The following is a 13,667-nucleotide window of genomic DNA, read 5'->3' on the forward strand; positions in this document are numbered from 1 at the left end:
TTTAGAGCACAGACATATTCATGAAATGGCTTCTAAATGAATAAAGACTATGAATGAAAAAAAATTATTCATGTGTCAAAACTTTCTTGTATCTAGAGAAACATCAAATGTGTCATCAGATTAATACAAAGCCATGAAGAAATTTTTAAGTCCAGTAATTTTTAGTCTTGAAAGACAGAATTCTGTAAAGTAATTCTTTGTTAAGGTCACATAGCTCTAAAACTTTATATAATGAGGAACACACATAAGAATTTATTAGTGATTTAAGTCACAACTACAATAGGTACAAGTCTTTTTTCAGCAGGGAATGATTTCCAGTTTGGGAAGTACATATGTATTTGTTTCGCAGTTAAAGTTAGGAGAAAGTAGTATAAATAATGATTGTACACCTGTGCTAGGTTGGATTGCATTTTATAAATTTATGGCAACTAAGGCAAGAAATATGTGCTTGTTTTCTTAATCTTACAACATACTCTTCTTTGTTTATTCAAGCCCTGATCCTACAACAACAATGTATGAGATTAACTTTTAGGAGCTAAATAAAGCACCAGTTTCAGCAAGGACTTCTTGTTGGCTTCAAGTTTAAAATACCCATAAATATTGCAGGGCGGAAACCTTTCATAATGCTCAGGGATTATCCTAAATTATTTTCTGTGACATATGCATATGCATAGAGCAGGAATCAGAATCAGAACACAGAATCAGAACAATAAACCACAGCTTAGATCATAGAGTCACCAAAACTGGTATTTTAAGAGTTTGTCCCATTTAGGACAAAGTCCTCTGGGTTTTTAATTTGAGGCAAACATATCTGACAGAACAGGATACTGTTTTAAAATAATTAACTCCAAGTAACAAATTTTGTCTTGGAGTTAGAGGAGAAATTCTCCTACATACTCTTCTGTATTGCAAAAACGAAAATGTATTTAAACAGAATATCAAGAAAATGCATTTGGTCTTAAGTACTATATTGATCATGCTAGTCATATCGTTAATATGACAGTTTTTAATTTTCTGTCTTTAGACATTTTTCCATGCTCAGGGTCTGTTTTGTTTTCAGAAGTACTTCTTGAAATCAGAGACTTAAGTTTTTATATTGAGAGTTTAATTTGTGCAATAGTAGAAGGACAATAATTCAGGACCAAATGTCATCATAGTCACTGCAATAACAGGTTTGCTTGTATTAATGCAGATGTACATTCTGCCTCTGTCCCAAACAGCTGAAGTTTGCAACTATAGTCACTGTGAAAGGGTCTTTCTGAGACAGGGTTGTCATAGGTTTACTTTTTCCAAAAAAACCGAGTGGGCAATTTTTTTTTCTTTCCCATGCATCACTGAAAAAGCAAGACGTTGAATGACGGAGGGGGAGGGTGTTTGCCTAGGGTGATTGACACATAGAAAAGAACTAACTGGCAGACCCACATTCCAGGCTGATAGTCCTCAGAAGACTGGGGGGGGGGGGTGGGGGCGGTGCTGATGAGGTTTTTTTTCTTTTTCTCTCCTCGGAAACAGCAGTCACTCTCCACTTTTGCCCTGACTCAGGAAGGGGGTGTGTGGGGGTGGGGAGATCCAAAGTTTGCTTTGGTTTTTTCGGCGGGGTCATCTGTCTGCTTCTGGCCCCGGCTCACTTCCTTTCTCCTTCGCCCTGTTCTGCCCCCAGCCCGGACTTGTTCAGATTTCATCGGAGAGGCTTGACCCTTCTGCGAAGGAACCTTTGGGGGAGCCCCGGGCGGAGCCAGCCGCCGACAGCGTGTGTCTGTGGGAAGAGCCCCTTTTTCCCCTTTTCCCCTTCTCGGTGAGGTGGAAGATCTCCATTTCGGCTTCTCCCGCCCACCGGGGCCCCCACGCGGCGACCGCCAGAGCCCAACAGCGCCCCCTGCCGACCAGCACCGAGCAACTGCAGGCTCTGCTCCTCCAGTGACCCAACAGTGGTTGGAATTGCACCAAAAGGCAAAAAGTACTGAACAATTTTTTTTTGAGGGGACTTTGGATACAGGATTATTGTTTAGTTGTTTTTGTGTTCTTTTGTTGTTCTGCCAATACATATATATCCTTTAATAAAGGGCTGTTCTCTTTTCTTTCTCCATACTTCCTCAATTGGAGACTCTTAATTTTGGATTTACAATTGCTTAGAGGGAGGAGCTTGGTCTTCCTCATAACTCATCCTCTTTAGCAAAACACTTCAGTCTCATTAAACTGAGACAAGGGTGCAACAGCCGCAGAGGAGGATGGACCACAGAGTTTGTGGTATGTGTAACCTGTCTGACCATGGGCCCCTGAAAGATCAAAGAAAAAGAAAGAATTTTAAACTTCAAAATGTATTTTAAGTAATCTGGCAATTGACAACTCTTTGTGTCATGACCATTATAGAGAATGCAGAGAACAATCCAAAGCCTGTCAAACTGGTTCACTTGCACTTCAGGATAGGTACAGGTATTATGACCAAGTTCTTCCCTGATCCTTGTGCAGAGGATGTAGAGACAAGTGTTGAGTGCTTCACTGCCTCTTCTGGTTTCAAAATGCAAAGTTTGCTCCTTCTACATACTGTGAATCAAAAATGGTAAGGCCAAAGAGAGTCTGAGGCACACAGTTGCCCCAGCTTCCTTAGTGAGGAAATAAACACTGCCTACTAATTACTTGGACAATGGTGTCATTCTAACATATTTTCCTTCATGGATTTCAGTCTACATTGTTTGTCTTGCACTGTCCTACATTTAGAGATTTATCCATAAAGAAGAGAAAACATAGCAGAGCTAAATATTCAGAGAAGGGAAAAACAACTTTTGTTCCTATCAGATAAACGTATCACACAGGGAGAGTAAATATTTCCAAAATACTTCAACATATGGCTACAGTATTGTAATTATACACAGAAGAGAGGGAAAGACAAAGTATTCATGTAGATAGTCTAGCTTTCCCCATAACTGTCTCAGGGATTTGTACTAAATCATGTATTTACTAGTGAACTTTTGTTCTGCTGACTGTATTGGAGCCAAAGGAGGCAATAACTTCCTTTGAATTCTCTTTATGGAAATTCTGCAGTGGGTACAGAAATAATATATCTTGAAAGACACCTAGAATACGAGAATACAAGTAACTTTTTTTTTTTAAATGAAAAATTTTTTGTTGAACAAGTCAAAGTTGGTGTGGGCAAAGCATTAACAGAGTTACCACAATTCCATTCTGTATTTTGAAATTCTATAAGAGAAATGTAAAAATGGAGCTACAATACTTTGGGTCAACAGTGTTCTGTTTATTTTTCTACTGAGAATGCATCCTTTAAATTTTATGCATGTTTATACTTATACTGAACACCACCCCCACTCCCTGGCCCTCATCATATCTCTGGACCAGGAAGTTGCCATGTGGTACCTATTTGTCAGATCTGCATTTTATGATAGATATATGTTTCAGTATAAGTGCATCAGAAAAAAACCCTGGCCTCCCCGAATAAACAAACAAAAACCCCAACAACAACCAAAAAAAAATAGTAAAAAAAAAAGGCAAGAAATATACATGAAGAATCAAGGCCTTGATTATAATATAAGGCCACCTTAGCAGTAGTTCAGTCAACTATTGTTTGACAAAACAAACACAGTTATACACTAATATATCATACTTTAAAGAACTCTAATTAAGCTCTTTCGGATAAGTGTCTACATTAATACCATTTCACTACAATAACTGATAGGTTATTTACATCAAGAGCCAGATTTTTTCAGCAGAGAAAACTTGCAAAACTCGCATGTGTCATATACCTTTCCTGTAATTGCATGTGAAAGAAACTAAAGACAGAAAATAAAAAAAACCAAACCATGTGTGTTAAAGCACATTCACAGCTAGTCTGAACTGGATGAAATGTTTGCTTGTTTTTTACAGTGAATTGCAGGAAAGGGTTAGAGTCACACATAGACACACCCACAAGCACCACAAAGTGGCAGTACTACTGTGGAGCATTCATTATAGGTTAGCGGTTCCTCCTACCAAGTCAAGAGATATATTGGTTTGGCAAAGTGTTGTAATAGATGGAACTGGAACAGCTTTTGGAAAGACTAAGAAAAGCTAACACTTTGGGCCTCTGAGAATAAAAAAGCATCATATTCCCGGAACTGATGCAGTATATTAAGTTAGTATGTAGTTAACCGAAGTGGGAGAGCAGAAATAAAGGTCCTTACTGTAGGGAGGCACTGTTCCCTCACACCTCACCCTGTGATCCAGCCAATGGACTGGAAGAAGGATTATTGAGCCTGATCAATGGATACTTTGATGTTAGGAGTTCCAAATATGAGAAGATTCCTAGAAAAGCCTTAGATTTTGCATAATTTTCCCCTCAGTTTGCTTTGTAGACCAGCATCTACACAGCAACGCCTAATAATTAAGCAAGCTACCAGCACATTTTTTTCAGTTGTCCACAACAACCCTTTGACACCTGAAGATTCACCTTCTAATGGAACATAACAGTACTGAGCCAAAACTTTTCTGTGGGTCAGAAAGAAATACAGCGACAAAGAGCAACAACTCTAAAATAATGTATTTCTAGAATGTTGTACCTGCAATATATGCCTGTCAGCTGTCAGTTATCAGATGAAGACATCAAATATATATACATACAGTATCCATGTAAAATAGCAGGGGGAGGGTGGAAAAGAATTTGATATATACTGTCATCTGGTTCAGTATCTTTGGTACCATCAAGGAAGAGAAAATAATACATCTAGAAAAGCTACATAGTTCCCACCCCAAACTGATCTGCTCTCTCTAGGTGCCTGTTTTTTGCATGAGTATGGCTCATGGCTCAACAAGTTGTAAAACTTTTGCAGGGAACACTTTTAATTATGGGACTAGATTCTACCTGAGACATTCAGGTATGTTTGCTGTAAGGTAGTAATTTCCATTAGAAGGCATTTTCAGTTTGGTTTGTTTAGCTTTAGTGAAGTAGTTCTGGTTTCTTCCAAGGCAATTTTGAGTTTCTGTTGGTCATCTTCCACTATTTTTTTTCCCAGAACAAAAGTGATATCTCTTACATTGTAGTCTGTAAAAATCATGTAGTACTTTCTAGTTAAATAGCTTATCTAATTAGAACACAATATAATGACAGTCTGAGAAAATAGCACTTCCTAAACAGAAACTGAATCCACATAACTGATATGCTCTGAAGTTTCAATGACACTTTCTAAAAAATCAAGTGGAAAATATGTGGAGCAAAGTGTCCTCCATCATCTTCTTTTGTTGGGGGAAGTGCTTCTTTTTTCATGTAATTGTTTGTCGTGCTTTTGGCTGCCTTTGCCATGGCATACATTGTGGCTCATGATCCGTTTGTCCACAAAAACTTCCAAGTCCTTTCCAGCAAGGCTACTTTCCAGCCAGTCCTACCCTATCTTGTACTAGATTCATCCTCAACAGCTTCAGGACTTGGCTGAATGTCAGGAAGTTTGTATCAATGCATTTTTCATGCCTGTCAAGGTCTTTCTGAGTGGCAGCACAACCATCTCATGAATCCACTTCTTCTCTCAGATTTGTGTCATCTGCAGACTTACTGAGAATTCAGTCTATCACATCATCCATGTTGTTAATGATGTTAAGAAGTGTTGGTCTCAGTACGCACCACAGGGTAGTATATTAATGTAGCAGTAACTGGCACCCAGTAACTGGACTTCATACCACTGATGATTACACCCCTTCAAGCATATGTAGGTCACATTGTTGTCCATACACCTCCCTGTCCACTTATCTGATCCATACTTCATGAGTCTATGAATATTAATGTTAGCAGGATACAGTGCTGAAAGTCTAGCATAGGACCACAAATATCAACTGTCTTTCCCTCATGCACTGAGCTGGTCATTCCATTGCAGAAGGCTATGAGGTTCTCAGGCATGATTTTCCCCTTCACATATATGTGCTGACTACTCCTAATCACCTTGTTCTTACTAGAATGGCTTCCACAATTACGTGCTCCCACATTTCCCAGTAATGGAGGTGGGCTGATCAGCCTGCAGATCCCCAGATCCTGCTCCTTGCCCTTCTTGATAATAGAAATCTCCTTGCCCTTCTTGATAATAGGAGTGACATTGTTTTCCTTCCCATCCTTAGGATTTCCTTCTGATCACCAGAATCTTCCAAAAATAATTAAAAGTTCTATGTTAATGACATCAGCCACTTCGATGAGCCCTCAGGGATGTGTCTCACCAGGTCCTGTGGACTTGCCTATGTCCAGCTGGTTTCAATGTTTCCTCACTCAGTCCTCCTCAATGAAGGAGTATTCATTGCTTCAGACTTTCCCAATGGGCTCAAGGGCTGTTTCCTGAAGGGATATCTTACCAGTAAAAAAGCAAGGCAAAGAAGCCATTGAGTACTTGGGCTGTTTCCATGCCCCTGCAATCTTTCTTGACCTCATTCCTGTGCTATCAGATGGTGTCTCTATATTTTTGCCATGCCACCTGACCCTGTTTCCAACTCTCATATGCTTTCTTTTACTGTTTGAGTTTACTTATATGAAATATCACCAGAGATGAATCAGAGCTTGGATGTCATGCTGGTTTATGTTCTGAAACTGTTTTGCAGTAAACCCCAATTACAGGATATTCAGAATATCCACAGCTTGTAGGAAACTTTGAAGCATGTCTCGGAGCACTATTCTTTTTCTCAAGAGTCACAAACTTACTCTTTAGCAGGCAGCACAGAATCAAAATTATTTCTGGGTGGATTCTGTTCTCCTTGAGTTAGGTAATATATATCACTTGTAAGAAGGGAAGTGAATACAAAATGCAATGAATAATGACCAGGTACTACAATGCCCTCTTAGTCACTGACCACAAAAAAAGAGAAAGCCAAAAGCTATATTTAGCTTTCCAAAGAAGCAGAGCCAGACATCCTGACTACGTATGGAACTCTGATTTCACAGTTTAGAGAAAGATATGCCCCAAATAGGACTGGAATTTAATCCTATCCAAGCAGCTATAAGTCACTATGGTAGGAACTGATGACTGCAAGAAATGGATTCAGTGGCAGCAGGGAAGGTAGACCCAGAGTCATGAGACCCTAGAGGCTGCCAAGTACTGCCCAAAACCCTTTCTTGTTAATATTTTGTCTTCAGTACTGCAAAAGACCATGAATGATGATGCAATTCAAATTAACACCTCATCACTGAATCACTATTACCAGATTCAGGCCTCCATCAATTCAATGCTTGGAATAAAACATGCTTGAGTTCCTCCAGAAAACCCTGGTTCTTCTCAGAACCCTTCAGAAAAACTTAGTTCAGACCCTGGGTCTTCTCAGACTGGAATGTAAACCAGCTGAAATTCATTTAAAATACTGCAATTCTTTGGCAGGGCACATTTGGCTCTGTCAGTTCTACATGTCATTTCACACTCCTCATATGCAAATACATTAAAATTGAGGTTTGGTGATTTTACTTGTTCTTTGGAAGAATTCTACATGCACTCTACTGTCTGCAATGTCTATGACTTTCTGGGTTTGGAAACAGGAGCTACTAGAGATGGGAAGATTATGTGAACAGAATACAGCACAGTCTAAATTGCCGGCTAACTTTGTTGGTTTTTAAACCTGCGGTAATTGTGTGGGTTGGCCAAACGGGAAAAGACTTTTGGGGACTTAAAAATAGTGATGATAGACATTGTCTCTTGAATAGGTAGCATTAATGACATCTCAAATACAGCAATCAGAGTTCACTAAACTGTAAAATTCACTGTCTTCCTATCCAAGGCACACTGCATAAATTGGCAAAGCTACTGCATGAATTTGTTCAAATGTGAGATAAAATTACAAGAAAAAACAAACCAATTTGCAGCTAACACAGCAAAGGAAAGGGGAAGAAATCACAGCCAAAGGGACAGGCAGCCTCCAAAACAGGTGTTTGATTTGGTAATTAACATGTTAGAATATAGTATGTGCTGAGAACATGTTAGAATAAGAAACAAGTTTTTTGGAACCCTTTGAATATTCCAAACATAAATAGCGCAATCAGATCTTTTCTCCTGACGATCATTCATTGAAATGGCCCTTCAAACACCATTTAGTGGCAAATGCAAGCACAATTGAGATTTTGAGTTCTATTCAGATCATGGAAACAACTTCTTACTGCAGGCTTCCAGTGTGACCAGGATGCCTTCAGAGAGGAAATGAAGACAGTTATTATAACACTACATCCAACCCAGCTGGTTTCCCCTTCTGAGGCCTCAAAAAAGACTCAAAAAATCTTCTGTTGCCTGGTAGAGCAGCTTAGGAAACATGTAGGTCTTTTCCAAGAGAATTAACATGTAGAGGGTGTTACCCTGAAAATGAATCCATTTAGAAAAGTGACAGAAAGAACAAGTTTTCTAAATCAGGTTTGGTCTTCTGGTGTTACCAATGTCTTCAGCTGCTGAAAGAAATGACCCCAACTGAACCCAACTGATTTTCTACAGTAAATTACTATGTTTTGCATGGAAAGACCTTTTATCAGCTATGAAACCAGGCTCAGCTCCACATTAAAAACATGCACAACAGCTGGTAACAGCTTGAAGACGTGCCTGACAGACAGATAACAGTGGCTTATTCAATTTAGTCTCAAGTGCAGTTTGATGATGTCCAAGTGCTCAGTCTGGTACAAGAGGATATAGTGCCATCTAAGGTCTCTTTATGAAGTACTGTGCTTCATACAGACCAACATCACTGTAATTGTGTTCTGTCTTCAGAAAGAATAGACTGAACTATCCCTCTCACGTGTGATTGCACACATTTAACATTTGAAGCATATACAGCAATTACCTGATAGAAACAAGATTTTACATGTATATACATGGTTTTTTTACACTCATTATGTTGGTTCATTGTAAAGAGAAGTTCCAGCTAGCTGCTTGTATGAATAACATCAGTTGATCATCAGCCAATGGAAGTCAATAATTCAGGATTCCTCCATTAAACTCAGCAGGTCATGAGAGCAAAGTTTATGTCAACAGCCTAATTACAGTCTTTCTGTGTACAGAGAGCCAATGAAAGAGACAAATATTTGCTTTATGTAAACTATTGCTAAGCATGTTGCTTAGGCCAAGAAAGTGCTGTTCAGCTTGGCTAATAATAAAACCCAGATGTCAATGAGAAATTTGTAAAGCTTCTTTTAGAGCTCATAAACATAATATAAACTGCAGAACCACATACATTTAAACATTTTTTTTCTATTTTTTTTTTAAAACACATGCACTGATTTGAATGCCAAGAACTTAAAAACACTGACAACTGCCTAGATAGCCTAGAAAGATAAATGTGACTTCTGCAAGAGGCTAGAGCAAGTAATAGGGAGGAGTCTGTCATTCAAACTTCTTCAGGGTTAGCACTGAGATTTTCCAGCTTAAGTTCTGGGTGCCAGTATGTTCAGGACTGTGTTCTGAGCGCCTTCTATTCACTAACTTAATTTGTTGTTGAAGATGCAAAACATGGAAAGAGCAGACAGGGTAATCAGTGTAAGTCAAAGATACCTTATCAGGCATAATTAAAGGTCAAGTACATGCACCACAAGGCAGTGCCAGATAGGGTAAGACAGACTACACTTTCCTGAACAGAGAGATACAGGCTTAATTGTCAATTGAACTAAAGCGAAGAGATGAAGTAATTTATTAAGGCACCAATATATCTTTAATTCTCCCACACAAACCCAAGTAGAATAGAGTACTATATTTGCACAATTTTTGTGAAAACAAGAGAAAAACTGCAAAAGGCCTCCATAGTTCAAATTACACTGTATTTGGGTAAAGAGGAAGAAGGTATTTTATTCCTTACCTTTTTGTACATGTGCAAAGCTAGCTGCAGTGAAATGAACTAAAATCTTTCAACAGAGACAGTAAAAATTCAGAATTCTAACTCACAGAATCTGCTGAGATTTCAGAACTCCTGTTCAGTTCCAGTTTAAAGCAAGATCACAGTATTTCTTAAAAGTTTTGGTGAAATAATGACCAAATCACATCAATTTGCAGACTGTGTAACTGAATTTTAAAGTTCTGAATTAAATATTTCAAATTTTTAAATGTAGTTCACTACTTTAAATATAAGGTTTTAAATGTTGTATTGTCTGTTTCATTCTACAATGAAAGCAGTAGCCACACATCATAGGACTTGGAAATTAAAGCAACACTTCACTGAAACAAAAGGTCCAACACCTCACAAGTTCACTAAGCAGTTAAATTAGAACCCAGAAGTTCTCAAACAATTTCAAAGACTGAATTTTTCCCCTACAATTTCCCACCATTCTTTTTTCCCTCTCCTTCTCTCTAGGAAATATCCATAACTGGAGAATTTCCTCAAGAAGAAAAAGATTTGGTCAAAACACTGTTCCTGATAGGAAACCAATCAACATTTTCTAACTAATCTTTCTAATATCTCTCACGTATCTCTCACAAAGACATGGCAGAGCTAAGCCCTCTGCTGGAGGGCTGCTGAGGCTTCTGTTTTAATCTGCACCCTCAACCCTGCTCTGCAGATAGAGAAGAGGTCAGGCTCAGAAAAGTAGTGCAGCATTAATCATTGGGCTGGAGAATACTGGAAAGCAGTTTTTGTCACTATGCTTGTAGTTCTAAGGAGCTTCTGCTTATTAAATTTTATGTGCCAAAATTTGGTTCTCTCCTGTCCAGATCTCTCTCATGGACTGTCATTCATCAGCTCAAGAAAAACATTTTCATCTGATGCAACAGATCTACCTCCAAAGGATATGCAATATATTGTATTTCTGTCACTATTCAGATATACATTTCTTAATTCTAATAGCTAGTTCCAGTTTATTTCTTTAATTAATTACATGTATTACAGCATTACATATTTCTCATCTGCACTTACAACATTTGTTAGTGATAACTAAGCTGTGGCCTTTTCTCTTTCTGAAATAACTACTTGGAGCTCTGGCTTTCAGATGCACTATCTATGGCAGTGTCAGTTAAAAAGGAAAAAAACAGTCTGAGTAACATTAAAGTCTTCATGTGTGATATCTACTTCCCATCAATAATTCCTAATGCTCCTATCTCATAGTTATCTAGGGGTCAGTTACATGACAAATTCCAATTACTTTTGTAAGGTAGTAAAAAAGCTTTTTGACATAAGTATCATTTCTCATAATGGAAAAGTAATATATGAAGCATTTTCACTTTTCTCAAAATTGCGTGTAACAGTGTTCTCTCTCACTAGTTAAATGTGAGGCTGTGTCTTCCAGAGATGCTGAGGAATTTGGCTCTGTTACAAGAACATATGATCTGAAGTTACCACAAGACTTTTCACAGAAAGTTCATAAAGACTGGGCTGGTAAAATTAAACATTTAACTCAAGAGATTTGAAAATTACAATTTGTTCAGACACTTACTAGGAGAAATCTCTGTGCACTGAAACAAGGATCACATCTATGTCTTTGCACTCACACCATGCCTGGCACATTCCTGATATGTCCACAGTGACACATAGATCTATCCTAATTGTAAAAACATTCAGCATTCTGAATTTCTTTTAAGTACTTTCTGTTAATCATTACACTCTGAAGAAATATTGAGAGACCAGGCACCATAGGTTACCTTAGGGCTGGGGAACCAATGTATTTATTTCCCCTTATCCAGAACGAATGGGAATTTAAGGTCTTAACTTGCAGCAGCTTTCCTGTACAAAATGATGAATAGTAAGCCGCAGAGAAAATGAAGATCTGAAATGTAGTGTCTCTTTCCATATTAGGAAAGCATATCTTAAAATTCACATTTACTCTCAATTGACAAACACAATTTGGAGAAGTCTTACCTTCTATGATCTGAGCTGCTGAACCAGCATGGATTGACAAGCCAAAGAGCAGTAGCAGTAAGTCCCAGGTCCACCAGGCATGCCTGGAGCAGGTGTGCCAAAAAAAAGGGGGGTGGGGGAAGAATGAGACCAAAGAGTGTAATACAGAAACACAAGGGGGAAAAAAGAAAAAGTAAAATTTAGAAGCAAGAATTCTTACCATGAGAGCATTTTTTGAAAGTCAGTTGAAAGAACTTAAGTGAGGAAAAAGTTCAGTGCACATGAGTTTTACGTTTATGAAAATAAGAAGTCAATAAAAACTGGAGCCCGCTGTTTCTCCTCCAACGTTCAGACACAAGTGGAACAAAGGCAGCACTCAGGCTCTCTGTGTGACTCACTGCAATTCACTGCTCCAGCTCTGAAATCTGACTCCGTGTAGACTTTCCTGTCAGACCACTGCCGAAAACTTCCCACTTTATTTATTGATGGACACCCCTTACTGCTGCACACCATCCCAGCGTTGTGTACAGCCTTGTCTTTAACTACTGTATACCCTGACAGACAGTAGCACAGCTTCTCCAGCTTCCCCCTCTGTCGCCCCCACCCAGTCATAACCTCCACTTACTTGTCCAATAAAACATGACCTCCAACATCCTTCCATCCAGCATTACATAGCCAATGATATAAATACTTATGTGGAATGGGACATTTCCCTGGCAATTTTAGCCAAACTTTATCAGAAGCAAGTTTTTAGATATGGGCAGGATGGAGCAGCCCCAGTTAAGTGGCAGCATATACCTGGGAGCTGCACTGTCTTAGAGATTTTCTGTCATCTACAGAGACATTTCAAAGTACACGCTTCTCTCTGACAAATTCTCTAAGGTTAATACTCCTATTTACAAAGATTTATGCCCTGCATGTAGTTTAAGAGTGTGTCTCTACTTCAGCAGCTGTACTTATGTCTGCTATAGAGATCCTGTAGCTGAGCTTTTCTTACAGTTTCCATTAAAAGTGTTATTTCACCCCTCCCTCCTACTTTTGTGAAAAGTGGTTTTTTCACATGTAGTTCTTCAAAGCTAATTCTTGCTCAAAGAAGAAATTCTGCAAGAATATGCTTGAGGTTAATCAGACAGTTTTTAAGTCAAGAGTTGTTTAACAAAGGCTGCAACTGTCACTTTTTGACTGGGACAGAGGGAGCCTGGAAAGCATTGCATATGGAAAGAGAACAATTGGCTCTTAGTAAGTCTAGGCTGAAAGGTGCTGGAGATCATTTTAGGAAAGTCAAAACTAAAAATGGGCTTACCTAGGATGGAGAGCAGGAGACAAACAGGAGTAAAGTTTTTTTCAGTAATGAAAGGAGAATCCCAATCAATAAACAGAATTAAGGAGAATTTCATTATACGATGAATAAAATGCTTGAGTTTGGGGGTTTTTGTTTAGTTGGTTATTTTGGGGGAGGTTTGTGATTGGGGTTATTTGAGTGTGGTGTTTTGTTGTTGCTGTAGTTGAGGATTTTTGATTGCTTGTTTATTTATTTATATTTTATTAAATTAGGAAATAGAGATGTTAGGCCTTTAAAATCTAGAATCTTGATTCTGCCACAGACTCCCCCTTTAGGTTAAGAATCATAACAGGTCAGCTCTCTCCAGGTATATTTTTAGCTAAGCCACAGACTCACCTTCTGCATAATGACAAGGAAGCAAGAGATCAAACTGTCTTTTAATCAAGTGTCTTATTATAAACACACATACTGTTTTGTCTCCTTCAGAGGACCAAGGGCCCCCCTTTTTCAGTCCCATAGTACTATATCAGGGCTGAGAAAAAGTTTCATCATTCATCTTTTCCACTGGAGGCTGTGATCTCTTTCCTTTCTCTCTCCCTGAAGTTTCTCCATTGTTACCACCACCAGCTGTGCTGCC

General features: G+C 38.6%; 1 protein-coding gene across 1 annotated transcript in view; it reads right to left on the reverse strand.

The window, feature by feature from the left end:
* Positions 1 to 12,135, reverse strand: part of LOC116790523 (collagen alpha-1(XV) chain-like) — a 124,834-nt gene extending 112,699 nt beyond the window's left edge. Inside the window, 2 exon segments of the mRNA XM_032695946.1 lie at positions 11,770 to 11,852; positions 11,969 to 12,135. Of these exon segments, the coding sequence (XP_032551837.1) occupies positions 11,770 to 11,852; positions 11,969 to 11,979 (94 nt within the window). The 5' untranslated portion in view covers positions 11,980 to 12,135.
* Positions 12,136 to 13,667: the final 1,532 nt, after the last annotated feature.

This window comes from Chiroxiphia lanceolata, chromosome 1 (genome assembly GCF_009829145.1).
Source record: "Chiroxiphia lanceolata isolate bChiLan1 chromosome 1, bChiLan1.pri, whole genome shotgun sequence".
NCBI classification, from domain to species: domain Eukaryota; kingdom Metazoa; phylum Chordata; class Aves; order Passeriformes; family Pipridae; genus Chiroxiphia; species Chiroxiphia lanceolata.